Source organism: Phacochoerus africanus, chromosome 11 (genome assembly GCF_016906955.1).
Source record: "Phacochoerus africanus isolate WHEZ1 chromosome 11, ROS_Pafr_v1, whole genome shotgun sequence".
In the NCBI taxonomy this organism is placed as follows: Eukaryota; Metazoa; Chordata; class Mammalia; order Artiodactyla; family Suidae; genus Phacochoerus; species Phacochoerus africanus.
This window is the reverse complement of record NC_062554.1, coordinates 10,507,636-10,525,705: the sequence shown is the minus strand read 5'-3', so window position 1 is coordinate 10,525,705 and position 18,070 is coordinate 10,507,636. Positions and strand designations below refer to the sequence as shown.

At 53.8% G+C, this 18,070-nt stretch overlaps 1 protein-coding gene across 1 annotated transcript in view; it reads left to right on the top strand.

Annotated features, from left to right (window-relative positions):
- LOC125112069 (guanylate cyclase D-like) overlaps positions 1-18,070 on the top strand; it is a 72,805-nt gene that overhangs the window by 20,073 nt on the left and 34,662 nt on the right. Inside the window, exons 2-5 of the mRNA XM_047754329.1 lie at positions 11,865-11,896; positions 12,166-12,229; positions 14,200-14,350; positions 14,552-15,316. Of these exons, the coding sequence (XP_047610285.1) occupies positions 11,865-11,896; positions 12,166-12,229; positions 14,200-14,350; positions 14,552-15,316 (1,012 nt within the window). The remainder of the gene's footprint in view (positions 1-11,864; positions 11,897-12,165; positions 12,230-14,199; positions 14,351-14,551; positions 15,317-18,070) is intronic.

Below are 18,070 nucleotides of genomic sequence, written 5' to 3'. Positions count from 1 at the left end.
GGCGCCAGTTCGATCCCTGGCCCGGGATCTTCTCTATGCTGTGGGTGTGGCCAATAAGAAAAAGAGCCTGTGGGATGGGAAATAGTGTTGCAGTCATCTTTGGAAAATGAAATGTGCCACACCCGCTCGGTAGCTCGTGTTTTCACTGTCTCTGTGGTATCTTTTGATGAACAGAAGTTTTAAACTCTGGAGCAATCACATTGATTGCACTTTTCCCTTTATGTTTGCATTTTTAATGTCTGGTTTAAAAAGTCTTTCTCTAGCTTAAGTTCACAAAGGAAGGTTCCTACATGTTCTCCAAAAGTGAACAGAAAACTTGGCTCTCCCGTTGAGGTTCTTAATCCATCTGGAATGGATTTTTGTGTGTGAGGTGCAGCTCGCACTTCATTTTGTGCAGAAGGATAACCAGAAGTGTCACCATTCAGTGAACAATCCTTTGTGCCTCTCAACGCAGCTGTCATAGGTCAAGTTTCCCTGAATGCAAGGACCTGTTTCAGGGGTCCTGATTCTGTTTCATTGCTCTAGTCTTTTATCACCCGTGTCAACACCCACACTTCCTTAATTTCTATGGTTTTATGATATGTTACAATAGCTGGTAGGACAGGCCCCCTCACCTGATTTTTCTTTGCGGGGAGGAACTTGGCTTTTTTGCTTGTCTATTAAAAAAAAATGTGAAAAGCAACTTGCAAAATTCTTCAAAAGATCTGCTGGAATTTTGGTTAGAATGATACGGCATCTACAAATCAATTTGGAGCTAATTGACACTGATAATTGATGACTTTTTAATCCAAGAATCTTTTTTGTGTGTGTGTGTCTTCTTAGGGCTGCCCTGCGGCATATGGAGGTCCCCAGCCTAGGAGGTGAAATGAAGCTACAGCCGCCAGTCTACACCACAACCACAGCAACTCCAGATCTGAGCCGTGTCTGTGACCAACACCACAGCTCACAGCAACGCCGGATCCTTAACCCATTGAGTGAGGCCAGGGATCGAACCTGTGTCCTCATGGATACTAGTCAGATTCGTTTCCCCTAAGCCACGACAGGAACCCCCAGGTTGTGCATATATTTTAGTCAACAGCCCTGAATTTGATTTTGGTATGAAAGAGTTGTATGAATTTGGGGTTATTCATTCCTTGAAGGTTTGTCATGGTTTGTATGAAAAACTCTTTCTTTGAGAGTTTTATTGTGTGTAGACTTAAAAAAATTTTTTGGTAACAATTTCACATTTACAGACAAGTTGCGAGTACCCATAATTAATATTTTCCTGAAGAGTTTAGTGCTTCCTACAAACAAGGACATTTTCCTCCATAACCACAAAGGGAACCCCACAGTCAGAAAGTGAACATACACATTATTATAACCCACTCCTCAGGTTCCATTCGAGTTCCTCCGATTGTCCCAAGAATGTGCTTTCTTTTTTAGGGCCACACACTCGGCATATGAAAGTCCCCCGGCTAGGGGCTGGCCGATGCCACAGCCACAGCAACTGGGGATCTGAGCCGCGTCTGCGACCTACACTGCAGCTTGTGGCAATGCCAGATCCTTAACCCACTGAGCGAGGCCAGGGATCGAACCTGCATCCTCATGGATACTAATCAGGTTCCTTAACTGCTGAGCCACGATGGGAACTCTCCCCAGCCCCTTCTTTTCTTGCTTCTCTCCCCTTTGGGGCTTTCTGCCAGGCTCTCATCTTTGCTAGCTTCTTTTCCCTTCACTGTCTTTGTCACCTGTATTCGGCCACGGAGTTCCTGGGCCTCAGTTTTCCCACCTGGAGAATAGGCGAGAGGGTTGCATGTGGTCGATCCTAAGGCCCCTCCCAGCTTGGTCCCCTCTTCCTGCCTCTCTTTTGCTCCTCACCTGTTTATCACCCTCCATGCCCCGTCCCCTCTGATTTTCTTGGCGCATCTCTCCTCCTCTTCCTACGACTTTGCTTCTCTCTCTGAACTTCCATTTCCTATCTTCATTTTTTGATCTTGAATCTCCTTCCCTCTTTCTCCCTCTCTCTTGTTCTCTGTTTCTATTGCTTCCAAGGCTGTGGTCTCTGTTCCTCTCTGCTCTCTCTGCTTTGCAGTCCCTTCTGTGTCTATGACGCCTTTGTTCTGAGCAGTTTCTCTTTGCCCATTGCTACAGTGCAGGAACTCCTTGCCCAGTGGTGCATCCTCAGCCTATTCCTAGACCAGGGTTCCTGGGGCCACACCCCCTCTGTACCCCTGCCCAGAGTCCCACTTCTCATTCATGCCCTGGCCTGGGGCTGGGAGCTGATGCCACGCGGCCTCCGCCAGAGCCAGCCTCCTCCCTGTAATGGCAACAGCAGCTGTGAGACCGGCTCAGCAGGCACATTGGCCCAGTTGGCTGTCTCTGTCTCAAAGAAGGCTCTGGAAGCCAGACACAGCACTCAGGCAGGGTGTCCCAGCCTGCCACAGCCCACACCTGGCGAGTGGGCATCAGCTGCACAAGCAACCTCATCCCATGTTACACACACACACACACACACACACACACACACACACACACACACTCACAGCTGGGGCTTGAGTATCACAGTTAGCTCTCATTGGGAACTTGCTGGCATGAGTGTTCCCCACCTCAAAGTCTACTCTGGCCTTAATTTCAAGTTTCCAGCCCTTGGAACGTTCTCTGCGTAGACACAGATCGAAGTTCAGTGGGGAAAGAGAATCCTGACCTGTCCATGGGGTAGGAGCTGGCTCTGTCCTACCAAACCCACAGTTTCTGCACCTTGCAGTCTGCTTGCAGAATCTATACTAGCGGATATTTGCCAGGCATCTCCCCATCTGTGCCAGATGCACCTGTCACCCCACGCAAGTCTCACAGCAGCCCTGGGACACGGGCACAGTTGTCCTCCATTTCTTAGGCTCCCAAGATCACAGGCCAGTTGGAGGCAGAATTTTTAGCCAAGAACAAGTCTGACCAGCTTGCAGTGTCCTCTGCCCACTGTGCCAACCCAACAATGAAAATTTGACAATGGGAGGAGAACTTGAGAGATCCTGCCAAAGACGCCATTGACAGCTGGTTCTAGTCCCAGAAAAGGCATGACAGCAATAAAGTTGGTCACATCTGTGATCCCAGCAGGTGCCATGTTACAGTCAGATTTCTATCAAAACTTGAGATCTGATTGGGGGGGTGAGGGAGTTTGGCAGTGGGGGTTGGGGTAGGTAATACCGATAGCATGAAATTTTTTTTTTTTTTGCTTTTCAGGACTGCACTTGCAGCATATGGAAGTTCCCAGGCAGGGGTGGAATTGGAGCTACAGCCACGGTAATGCGGGATCTGAGCCATGTCTACGACCTACACCACAACTCATGGCAACACTGGATCTTTAATCCACTGAGCGAGGCCAGAGATCGAACCTGCGTCCTCATGGATCCTAGTCGGGTTCACTAACCACTGAGCCATGAAGGGAACTGTGGGTAGCATGATCTTAAAGGAAGCAAGATGTCTCCAAAGGGTGTCCTCCCGTTGTCAGAGTGGGAAGTGGGGGAAGTGGCAGCTGCCTATTTGGAGGGGCTAGCGGGTGCTCTGCCAGCCAAGGGAGGGGCTGCCTCCTCTGGGCTCTCTGCCCAGCCCCTTGACATGGAGCCATGCAGGCTCCCCCAGCCTCCACGCCCTGGTGTCGGCCCCGTGCACTCAGAACGTGACTAGCTCTGCAGACATCGTGCAGGGCTGGCCGTGACTGGGGCACTGGGACCCAGGGAAAGAATTCAACAGCACTTTAGGCTGCAAACTCTCCACCTCGTGCCCTCCAGGGCCCTGGCAAGGGCCCATCTGACAAGTGTGGCTCACTTCCTCCTCGTGCTGCTGCTCCCGGCTCTGTGGATTCCCCGTCTACTCTTTACTATTTGCTGCCAGCTCTTTGTCAGTTGACAGGTCTCTGCCAGCCTGACCTCTGTTTCTTCCGTCCTGCTCCATCATTTTGCTGGAAATTGGGATTCCTCTGCACACGCCTGAGGAGGGGAGGGGCTGAGATTCACCAGACCACGGGATCCATGCTAAAGAGGGTTGTTTCCAGCTCCTTTTGTGCCGCTACCTGTTACCAAAGGCAAGTTCCTGTGCTGGATGCGCAGTGAAGCCAAACGGAGACACTGGAGTTTGGAGCAGGGAAAGTGTCACCGCAGGGTCACGCAAGGAGAACAGGAAGCACGTGCCCCACAGCACCCACAAACCCCAAACTCCCTGAAGGGTTTCAGCAAAGCGCTTTTTAAATGAGGGTAACACGGAGAACTGGTTGTTAGAGACTTCATGCAAAGTTAAGGGCCAGGTTGTTTCTCATTGCGGATGTCCAGGTGCTGGAATTAATTTTTAAAGGTGAGGCGAGGAAGGGGCATGATGGGTTGTTGCAAACCTCTTGGTGTCGGAATCCTCCGACCTTCACCTGTCCATGTAGGTCAGGTCACAGTGTTCCCGTAAACCTCTGCCAAGGCAAATGTTCTTTTTCTTTTTTGGCCTCAGGCGGACGTTCCTTAGCCAGAGGTCGAACCTGTGCCACAGGGGTAACCTGAGCTACAGCGGTGACAACACCGTACACCACATCCTTAACCCGCGGAACCACCAGGGAACTCCTCAGTGTTATTCTCTGTTCTGCGCCTTTGTCTTTTTTTGGGGGGAGGGGCTACACCTGCGACATATGGATGTTCTTAGGCTGGGGGTCGAATCAGAACTGTAGCCGCCAGCCTACGCCACAGCCACAGCCACACTAGATCTGAGCTGCATCTGCCACCTACACCACAGCTCATGGCAATGCCGGATCCTTAACTCACTGAACAAGGCCAGGGATCGAGCCCGTGTCCTCATGGATACTAGGAGGGTTCATTAACCGCTGAGCCATGATGGGAACTCATCGGTTCTGCAACTTCTAATCTTTACATGAATGGAAAAGTGTTATACCCTTAAAGGTCAGAGCCTTGAGAATGGGCTGTCCTGTGTATTTCAGGCTCTATATAACATTCTTAATCCTAAGCAAAAGCAGTAGAATACAAAGATAACGTAAATCTAATATGGAGTCAGGTTTGTTCCTCCCTCGCACATAGCCTCCTCTAGGTTGCCATCCCCTGCCTCCCAGACTGGGTGAGAGCGGCACCCTGGCTTAGTGGTCCAGTCTCCCAAGGCCAGAGCTGGCAGAGAGTAGGGGCTCAGAAAACCCTGAAGTCTCAGATGCATGAAGGGGTGCGTCTCATCAAGGTGGACTTATGAACGGGAAGAGCTTTATCAAGAACAGACTCAGGAGTTCCTGCTGTGGCTCCTCGGAAACGAATCTATTATCCATGAGGATGCAGGTTCGATTCCTGGCCTCACTCAATGGGTTAAGGACCTGGCGTTGATATGAGCTCTGATATAGGTCGCAGATGCTGCTCGGATGTGGTGTTGCTGTGGCTGTGGCTGTGGCCACTGGCTACAGCTCTGATTCAACCCTTAGCCTGGGAACCTCCCTCCATCTGCCATGGGCATGGCCCTAAAAGGACAAAACAAAAGAAAACAAAAATGCAAAGATCCTGCCTAAGCCAGGACAGGGAGCGGGGCCATGTGCTGCTGGCGGAAGAGGCAGCCCCTGAGGTGGCACAGCCTGTCACTCAACCTGGTGAGCAGCTTTGGGGGCTGCAGAAGCAGGTTCAAACCAGGGTGGGTATAGTCCTGCTCAAGTCTCTACTGGCCTTAGGGAGCTTGGCAGCTTGGCAGATTCCAGACTCTGCCTTATGAGAAGCAAAAAGGAGAGTTCCCGCTATGGCTCAGTGGAAATGAACCTGACTAGGATCCATGAGGACGCAAGTTTGATCCCTGGCCTCGCTCAGTGAGTTAAGGATCCAGTGTTGCCACAAATTGTGGTGTAGGTCGCACACGTGGCTTGGATCTGGCATTGCTGTGGCTGTGGCGTAGGCCAGCAGCTGCAGCTCCGATTCGACCCCTAGCCTGGGAACCTCTATATGCCGCAGGTGTGGCCCTAAAAAGACAAAAAAAAAAAAAGGAAAAGGGCAAACCAAGCCTCCTCCTTCTTCAGGCCCTCTCCCAGCCCCAAGGATGCCCTGCACTCTGCAAGCCCCTTTCTGGAACAGGATCATTGCAGGGTCGAGCACATTTCCATCTCAGGATCAGGGCCAGGGGACCAGCTTAAGAGCCAAAGCCCACCTGCTGTTCTGTGTTCCGGGCAGGACTTGCTTCAGGGAAACACAACACTGATTTTCTGTTCACTTTGGGAAAGTCTTGGCTTTCCGCCGTTTGCTGCCGCCAGTCGACAAACTCATTCCGAGGCCATTCAAGCCAGGCCTGGTCCCATGATAAATCCCTGGCAGGGATCGGGAGTGACAGCAACACATAAAATAGATGCCTGAGGACAAACGCAGCCTTCTGAAACAGATGGCCAATTTACACCCAGCCGCCCAAGGAGATGGGAGTCAAGTTCCACATTAAAATGTTAATTTCCCACCCTGTGAAGGTGCCGCTGGAGCTCCTGGGTGGGCAGTTAAGTGGTTATTTGGTGCTCACCCCTGGTGGCGGGATGAGTTCCCTTAAATCAGTGCTTGTCTCCAAGAATTTTGCCCAGCCCTGGGGCAGCTTCCACCCTCAAAATGTCCACACTCACCTAGAACCGGCTCCAGTCCTCAGAACCATTTAGATCCTAGTAGAACTTTCTCCATTCGAGTAGAAATCTCATGAGGGTCTTTAGAGACCATCCTTGCTTCCCATCTTGTACTTGCTGGGTGGCCTCGGGTAAGTCATACGACCTCTCTGAGCTGTGACTACCTCACTTGTAAGGACCTGCAGCATCCTGAGTACTTTTCTTTTTTCTGTTTGGTCTTTTTCGGAATATGGAGGTTCTCAGGCTAGGGTTCGAATCAGAGCTGTTGCTGCGGGCCTACACCACAGCCACAGCAATGCCAGATCTGAGCCGAATCTGCAACCTACACCACAGCTCACGGCAACGCCGGATCCCTAACACACTGAGCGAGGCGAGGGATCGAACCTGCAACCTCGTGGTTCCTAGTTGGATTCGTTTCCCCTGTGCCACGACGGGAACTCTGAATCCCGAGGACTTTTTCGTATATCTCATTTCATCCTCAGGACAAACCTAAAAGGTACACTTATCCCTTTGCTTTGAAAGGAACCTGGGCTCTGGCGTGTGAAGCGCTCTCCCAAATCCCCTATAACTGGAGGCTGGTGAGGGGGTCTGTCTTAAGCCTCACCCGGTGCCCCCGGTCTCTGACCTGGTCTTCTGTGTCTCTATCCTTTCACCTGCCGGAGCTGCCAATGAGCCGAGACTAGAGCCAGGTAGGGTGCCCTCCTGCTGGAGGCTTTTTACTCCCAGGAAACCCAAATCTAGGCCAGTTATTGGAGACTTGGTGCCCTCTGCTGGCTAGAGACTAAAAGGCCAGCCTGGGTCTGCACTGGTACAGTCATGTCTTTTTCAAAAGGGCATTTATATTTTCATCTATCCATCCATCCATCCACCCATCCATCCATCCATCCACCCAACCATCTTCCATCCTTCCTTTCACTCATCCACCCGTGTATCCACCCACCCACCTTGCCATCCCAGTTTCACCAGTGTCTGGAGGTGTCACCTTCGTTCACTGGGGCTCCTGCTGGGCACCAGGCCTCCTGCAGACCTCAGTGATGCAGAGAAGACAAGAAGACAGCCCTGCATCCACATGCCCCTCTCCTGCTTGCAGAGAGCCTCCGCATCACTGTACCTTCTCTCCCCACAACACCCCTAAGGAGATGGAGGATCCCCATTTTATCTGGCGAGGAAACCTAGACCCAGTGAGGCCAGGCAGCACAGTGCAGTCGAAACAGTGTTTTGAGACAGAGACTGGTTGCCAATCAGGGTTCTGTCACTTATTAATTCTGTCACCTCAGGCACGTTTCTTAAGCTCTATGAACCTCAGTCCCTCTTCCGTGTAGTTAATTCACCCAACTTATATTTAATGTGCTTATCCTGTGTGCCAGGCTTGGCTTTGGGGCTACAGTAAAGCTCCTGCCCCTTCGAGCTTATACTATGGAGGTTATAACGAGGCTTAAATGAGATGAGAACATACCACAGTGCCACCGATGTGCCATTCATGTCACATCATGTTATTACCTACGTGAGGAACGAGAAAGGATTTGGAGGCACTTCCCTGGGAGAAGAGACGAGGCGATGCTTGACCTTATGTTAAAAAATAAAGTCAGCATGTGCTGAGGGTGAGAGCACGGGCTCTGGAGCTAGACCGCCTGGTTCGAAATCCCAGCTCTGGCCCTTGCGAGCTTTGTGATCCGCAGCAGGCAATACCCTTTCTGTGCTTTGGTTTTCTCATCGGCAAAATGGGGATAGCAATTTAACGCGTACTTATTTTATTTTATTTATTTTTTATTTTTTAAATCTTTTGTCCTTTTAGGGCTGCACCCACAGCATATGGAAGTTCCCAGGCTAGGGGTCGAATCAGAGCTGTAGCCACCGGCCCACACCAGAGCCACAGCGACGCGGGATCCGAGCCGTGTCTGCAACCTACACCACAGCTCACGGCAACGCTGCATCCTTAATCCACTGAGCGAGGCCAGGGATCAAACCCACAACCTCATGGTTTCTAGTCAGACTTGTTTCTGCTGCACCATGACGGGAACTCCATGTGTACTTATTTTATGCCTAATAAGTGCTGGTCAGTGTCTTGGGGACCCAGAAATGAGCAAGGCACGGAAGGCCCATTCTGTCTCATAGGAGTGTGATGATGGGATGAATCATTACATCCCAAGCCCCTACAATGGTCCTAAACAGAGCGCGTTTGCCATTGTGACTCTCTCGGCTGTTGCCAAGGCCCTACGGGTGGTGTTTACTGGCTCTTTGTGTTTGATGATGCCTCTTGACTCTCTGGGGCCGATGACGGCCAGAGGGGCAGGCTTGCTCTGTTGGCAGAGTGTGGCATGGGGACCAGGCAGTGCAGGTCAGAGGGATGCAGTTTTCTCAACGTGACAGGACAGAAGCCTTAACAGCAGGGTGGCTCACAGCAGGGCAGCGTCCAGGGAGCAGTGAGAGGCCAGAGAACAGCTGAGATGTGCAGGCGTGGGCAGAGGGTACGGAGTTCCTGTCCTATCTGAGTTATGGCATAGGGGACACTTCAGGCTTCTATTTTTTTGGGATATAGAAAAAATTTTCTGGGGTACCAATTCCATACTAAGGGCTTCCATTTTTCTAGGGTACAGAGGAAGTGGACTCTAAGAGCCCTGGAGAGAGTTCCAGGATGGAGCTGACCCTGCAGGGGCAGTACTGTCCCCAGGTGGTCCTCATCAGAGCATCTGGCTGCCCCCTCCCGGTCCCAACAAGATGCTGGGCAACTGCCCCCTGCTTGGGACTCAGTCTCCACCGGGACCAAGGAGACCAATGGTTGACCTGACTACCCTCCCCAGGAACTGACTCCTGGTCCTAGACCTGCTCCCCCCCCCACCAACTTGCCTCAGGACAGCGGCCTCCGTGGATGCTGTGTGGCACAGAGAAATCTTCCCTGCCAAGCCCTGCCCAAGGGCAGATTCATGAGCAAAATAAATGGTTGCTGTTGTGATAAGCTTTTAAATTTGAGGCGGTTTTCCAGCACAGCTAACTAGAGACACACACCACAGTTTGCTTGTCTCCCCCCAAATTCCAAGGGACAAAATGCTTCTGGATCTATTACATGCAACCTGCGCATCACTGTAGGAGCCAGAGGCCACTCCCTTCACCCGAGCACTAAGGAATGCCTTCCTGGGTTTTTGAGGTTTTTGAAGACCTCTGTGGCGATCGTCCCTCACAGGGCAGAGATGGCCTTGGGGCTGTCCTAATGGAAGGTCCCTGACCTCAATGTGCATAGTAGGAGGCTAGAGAGACGGCAGCACTTAACTGTCAGAAACAATGGTTTCTGGGACTCCCGGGAGGTCAAAAGCATGGATGCACACTAAGGAAAAGAGCATTATTGAGCGTCCACCACCTACGGCCCAGACAGGATGCACGGGGTGTGTCCAATCTTCAGCACACAGTAGACCCTGCGTGTACGTGCGGAAGGTCAATGTCACCTGGGTAGGAGAGAGCAGGTGGAAGAGGAGGGGCTAAAGGTCGCCTGGATGCTGGTGTCTGTCTCCACAGACGGGTCCACGTCAAAAGAGAAGCTAGAAAAACCTCTGTGACAATGGCCCCCAAATCCATGTGGTGTGACGATCGGAAGCCTGGACCTATAGTCAGCCCTGCCAATTTCTAGTTCTGTGCCCGTGGTCACATTACCTAGCCTCTCCGGGCTCCACTTTCCTTATATATATAAAGTAGGAATAACAACAACAAGAGCAACAACTAGTCCCTGTCTTAGTGGATTGCATAAATAGTGCCCAGCACAGGGCTTGGATGCTCAGTAAGGCTGCTTTATCCAGGGCTCACCCATTCTTTGTTGCTCCTGGGAGTCCCAGCCAGGTGTGGAGCTGTCCGGAGTGCTGATCCCATCCTCCTTCCCAGCCTTCTTTCCTTCCTCCATCAGTACCTCTCTCCTTCATTCCCTCCTTCCTCTCTGTGCTTGGCTCCCCAGAGCCCTGGAGTCTGAACAGATCGAATTTTCCAAGTGGCTTCTTCAGGGCCCCGAGGGGGACAGGAGCGAATAAGCCATATAGGAGGCACTCCCCAGGCAGGAATATTTGGAAGCTGACAGGCAGCAGGAGTGGTGACTGTGTGACTGTGCAGGCTGTGGTGGGAATGCTTGGAGAGTCTGACATCCGAGGACCGTCATGCAGGAAACTTAGGACCGGCAAAGAGGCAGACATGGCAGGTGAGTCTTTGGGGGCTTGCCCTGACGGAAGGCAAGAAGGACCAGGTTGGGGCTCAGGAGAGTGACCCTTCACTACAGGGGTTGGAGGGGCCCAGGCTCTGATGGGAAAACCCTGCCCCGCTTCCTTGGGTTCCCATCCCTCCTGTGGTCATTTGTCTGCTCATGCAGCGAAAGGCATTTCATCTTTGGGGTGATGGTAATACAGAGTTGACTCGCTTCATGAAAGTGCCTCTATGAGCCAAGCTCTCTGTGGCTTCTCCACAGTGTGCATCTCATTGAGTCAAATGGCACGTAGTCTCCCCCTAGGAGGCTGGCATATGAGCCCACTGTGCCGGAGGTGAGAGCAGGGGCAGCTCACACACTCCTGGGGGAAGGGTTGGAAGAGGGGATGTGGCCAGCTGTGGAGACCAAAAAGTCACTTGTTTCCTGACTTTTATTGACAATTAGAACATTGAAGAGGAAGGATCTTTGGAGACCTGCTAAACCAAGTCTTCCCTGTACAGATGGCAGAGAAAAGGGCGTGGATCTTGTCTCAAAGGCAGAGGCAGAGCTGGGGCTAAAGTCAGCTTCTGCCCTGGCTACAGGCTGGCCTTGCTAAGGGCCCGAGCCTTCTGCGACCCCCTGCAGACCACCCGCTGCGGAATCCCCGTGATGCTGAGCATGACCAGCAGGGCCACGGGGCCAGGGGGGCCTGCTGGGGCTCCGTGGGAACGGGGGAGCGCCACCCCCCTTTCTGTGCCCGTTTCCCCATCCGTACACAGAGGAGTTGGTTCCGATGCTAAGATCGCCTGGATCCTTCAGCTCTAATGTTCTAGGGCTTCAGCAAAAGGGGATTTTTATCTTTGACACGCTCCGGTCTCAGCTCAGCCCTAACTTTTGATGAGACCTTGGACAAGTCGCTGCCCTGCCCAGGGTCAGTTTCCTCCTCCGAGAAAGAGGATAAGAGGTCTCCCCATGGGGCGTCTCGGAGCACCAGGCAAAGCAGTGGGGCACGGGTACTTCGGGAAATACAGATTGAGGGGAGAGGGGGTTGTCACTCATGTCAGATGCATGTGCCTATGTTCCCAACTGAACGTGATCAGCTCTTTGTAAGCACAGGCCACGCCCATCTGCTCTGAGGGCTTCATCCCGTGAGGCAGATGCTGGGAGGCCACTTAGAGTGCAGACTGCAGAGGAGGAGAGGGGGTACAGCGGGTCCTTCGGAGGCAGGTAGAGAGCAACCCTCCCCCAGTCAAGCAGGCTCTGAGCTGGAGAAACAGCCTCACAGGCCAGAAGGGCTCGGGGCTGGCCAGCCCTGCAAACTGGCTTCTTCTACAGGTGGGGACACTGAGGCCTTGAGAGGGGAAGGGGCAGGGGCAGGACTGGGGCTGAAACTCAGCCTTTCTTCTTCCTCGCCCAGCTCTCTGGGCACCACGGTGCACCTGCTTCCCCTCAAAGATCCAAAGATGGTGGTGACGGCGCAGGTGGGGAATCACTGTTCCATTTAAGAACCGCCTGCTTCTTTACCTCTCACTGCAGTGACCCTCCCCAGTGGAGACACTCTACACATTTTTGTCTCCACCACAGCTCTGCCAGCTAGCTATTGTCATCTCCATTGTGCAGATGAGGAAACTGAGGCTCAGAGTACTTTTTTTTTTTTTTTTTGCTTTTTAGGGCCACACCTGTGGCATATGGAGGTTCCCAGGCCAGGGGTCTAATCAAAGCTACAGCTCCTGGCCTACACCGCAGTCCCAGTCTGCCAGATCCAAGCCGCATCTGCGACCTACACCACAGCTCATGGCAACGCCGGATCCTTAACCCACTGACCGAGGCCAGGGATCGAACCTGCAACGTCATGGTTCCTAGTCGGATTTGTTTCTGCTGCGCCATGATGGGAGCTCCATAGAGAACTTAAGTGTTTTGCCCAAGGTCAGGGTTAGGAAGTGATAAAATCAGGATGCATTCCTCTATGTGAGCCCAAGGCTCTTCTTATCCCTCTGCACCAAACAGAATTTCTAGGAGCTACTCTGCACGGGCTGTGGCGGTTGGCATTGGCAGGGCATCCGTGGCAGTTGGCATTGGCAGGGCATCATCTTACTCTCCAGATCTCACTGCCAAGTGTAGGGGTTTAGGCTCTTGGAGCCCCGCCATGGGACCTCCACATGGGGTCCTCGGAGCCTTACCACTCATCCAGTGGTCAGCTCTTCTCTTGTCTGGGACTGGCTCGGTGCCAGTGGTCAGCTCTTCTCTTGTCTGGGACTGGCTCCCCACCAGCCTGGCAGTGTCTTGAGGCTGACGCTGTATCTCATGCCTTCCTGGAGCGTCCATAGGGAAAGGCTGCTAATGGCATAAATGGCATGGTAGGAAGATGGATGAGTCCTGTGGGTGAGGAAAGAGGGTGCAGGCAGAGGCCAGGCGGAAGTTGCAGGATTCATGAGTGTCCTGGAACAGTAGGGTGGGAGGGGGGCTGCCCCAGTCCAAATGTCCCAGTCGAGGAGGCCCGGTGTGGGTGGGACATGAGCCGAGGAGACTAATACAATTCCTGTCCCTCTGCCAGCTGTGTTCAGTGTCCTGGAATTTCTTTTTTTTTTTTCTTTTTTTTGTCTTTTTGCCATTTCTTGGGCTGCTCCCGTGGCATATGGAGGTTCCCAGGCTAGGGGTCGAATCGGAGCTGTATCCACTGGCCTATGCCACAGCCACAGCAATGCAGGATCTGCGCTGCATCTGCAACCTACACCACAGCTCAGGCAATGCCGGATCCTTAACCCACTGAGCGAGGCCAGGGGTTGAACCCGCAACCTCATGGTTCCATGGTTAACCACTGCACCACGACGGGAACTCCCTTTTTTTTTTTTGTTCTTAGGGCTGCACCTGCAGCATATGGAGATTCCCAGGCTAAGGGTCTAATCAGAGCTGCACCACCACCAGGGGTCAATCCGGCCTACACCACAGCCACAGCAAAGCTGGATCTGAGCCACATCTGTGACCTGTACCACAGCTCACGGCAACGCCAGATCCTTAACCCACTGAGCAAGGCCAGGGATCAAACCTGCAACCTCATGGTTCCGCTGCGCCACAACGGGAACTCCAGTGTCCTGTGATTTCCTCATCTGTACACAATGGACATAAAAGGACCTTTGTTTGAACAGGGCTTGGCGATGGGGCTATGGCATAGCCCTCGAGCCACAAACGCACAGCAGAGGGAGCTACCCACACCCAGCCCCTGCCTGTGCTCTGGCCCACGGAGTCTGGCAGAGTTAAGTGCTGTGGATGGTGCTGGGCTTGAGGGCAGGAGGCAGGGGAAGCTGAGTGGGAGAACTCGGCCCCCTCCGGAGGATGAGTGAGGGAAGAAATAATAGCAGTAGGTGGAAAGAGTTGGGAGTTCTTGAACACTGAGCACCAGGCACTGTGCTAAGGGCTCCACATTTTGTCACGGAATCATCCATCCCCGTAGCTCCAGAAAGTCGGTTTCATGATCCACATGGAGGAAAAGACACGTCAGAAGCTTCAGCGGCTGGGAGGGAGTGATCCGGGTCTGGCCAGCTCTAACCTGGAGCCCACAGTGAGCCACCGAGCTCCGGCCCAGGCCTGCGTGAGCATCGCGGGCCTGTGAGCCAGTCCTGGGCGGGGTGTGTGTGTGTGAAGCCCCCAAAGCTAAAGGTGTTTGGACATCATGGCTCCAAATCCTCGTTTTACCAATGAGGAATCTAAGGTTCTGAGGGGAGGGGTGTCTGTCTCCAAATCATGCCGAAAGCACTGGCAGAAAATGCTAGAAAGCAATCCTTGTCTTTATGCCTCTTTCCCAGGACTGCAGGGGGGCTTGACCCCTGAAGGTCGGTCCTGGACACCGCTGCACGGGAAGGCCGGCCCACCCTGCCAGGGCCCCTGGGGGTCTATGCTTGGCCGTCCAAGGACAGTCCCTCTCCTGCCACTTCTCCCTGTGCCTCTCCTGTGGGCTGGCTCTCTCTTGTGGGCTTGCTCTCGCCTTGATCTGGCCTGGGGGGCGGGGACCTTCACTCTGGGGGTGCTGGGTCCCTGGGACTGTGACCCCATCTTTGCCCAGGCCCTCCCCAGTGTGGCTGCCCAGCTGGCGGTGGACCGAGCAAATCAGGACGCCTCGCTGGCGCGGGGCTCACGGCTGGCTTCCGTGGTCCTTCCCACGGGCTGTGACATGGCTCACGCCCTGGCTACTTTCCTGACCAACGAGAACACTGTAGATGCTTTTGCGGGCCCCGTCAATCCTGGTTTCTGCCCAGCGGCAGCCCTGCTGGCCCAAAGCCGGGGCAAGACCCTCTTCTCCTGGGCGTGTGGGGCTCCAGAGGGAGGAGGTGAGCTGGCGCCCACCTTGCCCTCGGCCGCCCACGTGCTGCTGTCCGTCATGAGACACTTTGGCTGGGCTCACGTGGCCATCGTGTCCTCCCACCAGGACATCTGGCGGGATACCGCCCGGCAGGTGGCCATGACTCTCAGAACCCATGGGCTGCCCGTGCGGCTGGTGACCTCTCTGGGACCTGGGGAGCAGGGCGTCACAGAGATCCTCAAGCAGCTGTGCGGAGTGGATGGCCTGAAAGGTAAGTGCCCTCCCACGGGCAGCCTGGACTTCACATGGCCACTGAGCACTTCACACGGCTTTTACCCCAGATCTTGGACAAAAGCCCCGCAGTTAACCCCACAGCATCCCTGCGAGCTAGTCCTGCTGAGGTCTGCACTTTGCAGCTCAGAGAAGGTCAGCGGCCTGCCCGAATCACACAGCTGGTAAGCGGTACAGTCAGACTGTGAGCTCCGACGCGTGTGTTAACTGCGGAGTGGGAGCCAAGGGCTTCTTGGTTCCTGCCTGGCGCTGTCAATGGAACAAGAGTGTAGCAGGACCTGAGCCCCAGGAAGGGTTTTAGAGCCGTTCTTAGTTTCCTGGAGTTAGAATCAGAACCTTCATGGATTTGTCGGTTCCTGCATTTATCAAGCCCCTGCTGTGCTGGGTGCTGGGTTGCCTGGGTGAGCAGGGCAGGCAGATTGGCTGGTCTCTTGGGAATGACTGAGTGATAGACAGGTGTATAAGTGGCTGGTTCTTTTTTTCTTTTCTTTTTTTCTTTTTATAGCCGCACATGCAGCCTATGGAAGTTCCCAGGCTAGGGCTCGAATCGGAGCTGCAGGTGCCAGCCTACGCCACAGCCACAGCAATGCTGGATCCGAGCTGCCTCTGTGATCTATGCCACAGCTCATGGCAATGCTGGATCCTTAACCCACTGAGCAAGGCCAGGCTTGAACCCGCCTCCTTATAGATACTAGTTGGGCTCTGAACCCGCTGAGCCACATTGGGAACTCCAAGCAGGTGGTTATGACAGAGAGGCCAAGGTCACCCCAGGGAGTGGAGGCTTGGAGAACAAAAGTGGACATGGGGCTGGACCCTGGGGAATGTGGGAGGCTTCTTGGAGGAGGCGGCACTTGACCTGTCTTTAAGGAAGTAAGTAGGCAGGGAGGGGCACAGTGGGGTGAGGTCCAGAGAAGAGGGGGCACCTGGAAGACAGCAGGGACCTTAGCTGAGAGTGCGGTGCGGGCAGCCGGGAAGGGATCATTCTGCGAAATTTCCAGTTTTGCGAGTGTACTCATATACTCAGCTTTGCAAGCCCACCAAGGTCAGACATATTTCTTACTGTTGGCGCTGGCAAGAGTTTGAGAGGCACTGAGCCCAACTGCCAAGTTCCATCTTTGAGGGAGCTAAGGCGGCGGCACCAGTGAGGAGAGGCAGGATGGCAGCCTCTGAGCTTGTGTGGCAGTGAGTTAGAGCTGAGTGGAGGATGAGGCCTGGCCCCACCTGGGCTCACCAGCCCTCAGGAGGGGCGCCTCTTTTCTCTGAGCCCAGCTTTCCAGTAGGTGAGTTGGGGATCAAGTGACCGACCTCATAGGGTCACGAGGAGCAGGTGTATGTGACCGAGCACAGGGTACAGGCTTCATTCAGCCAAGGTCCCCGAGCACTGCTCTGTGTCTGACCCTGGCTGGGCTCGGGGGGCATGGGGAGGAGCTGGCCAGGCCCCAGCAGTGAGGTGCTCGAGTCTGATGGGAGACAGATGTGGATACAGGAGACAGAGGAGCCCAGAAGCTGGGGGACTTCCCAGAGGTGACACCAGGGCAGGGACTGAATGTGAGGAGTTGATTGCAGGTGGAAGGCAAGGGGAAGGCGGTCCAGACAGAGGGGGCGGCTAGAGCAAAGGGATGGGGTAGCGTACCAGCGGGACCAGGAGAGTGAATGGCCACTTCTACGGGGCTGGAGCACCATGGCTGTGGGCAGGGGATTGAGTTCTGGTTACGGTGTTGGCTTTTCGAAGTCAGAAGGCAGAGTGATTAGGGCACATCCTCTAGAATCAACTCACCAGGATCCCATTCCCGGCCCCATTTCCTACCAGCTGTGTGACCTCAGGCAAGTCACTCAACCTCTCTGTGCTATAGATTCCTTGTCAATGACATGAGATTAACGAAAGCCCCTACTTCCTGAGGCTGTGAAGATGAAATGGGCTATTGCAGATAAAGGACTGGGAACAGTGCCCTGCAGGTAGTGAGCCGGGCTTGTCGTCTATGCGGATTAACCTCCCTCCATGTGTGGGTCTGCTCCCCCTTGTGGCCAGATGCAGAACAGCGCCTCTGACTGGTCAGAGAAAGGAGCAGTGTGGCAGAAGCTGGGACAGAAGTGGGGCAGAGATGTGACCAAGGTAGCTCTGGCTCTGCTTCCACTCAGTCCCAGTGGATTCTCCCTATTACTTGGGGGTCAGGAAGGGGTGGCTCCCGGCTATGGTCCACATAGCGTGCCCACCCCGGGGGTTCAGCAGAGTCCAGGGCTCCAGGCTCTGATGTTTGCAGGACTAGGAGCTCTCAGGCCCCCGTTCTTGGTTAGGAATTCCTCCTTGTCAAGGAGACCCTTGGTCTTCCTTGGTGGTTCCATATTCCTGGATTTTCTGGAGCAAGGGATTTCAGTAGGAACCAGGGCCCCGGTCACGGGCATGCGGCGGTCCTTTATTGGCTGGGGTTGCAACCCTGGTCAGGGCCCCACGATGCAGAGACCATTAACCTCGGGTGGGTTTCCCTTCTGCCCTTCCCATTTGGTACCTGCAGATGAAATCGGCTGCTTTATTTTCCTGGGCCCATTTCTTTGAGGAAGGCAAAGGGGAATGTAGCCATGTCTACTGAGACCTTTAAGAGGCCACCTAGGGCCACGGTTGAGAGGACGAGCCAAGACAGATGGCTATGTTTATGCAGTGGAATACTGGGCAGCCATAAAAATGAATGAAGCACTGATCCAGGCTGCTACATGGAAGAATCTGGAAAACGCTATG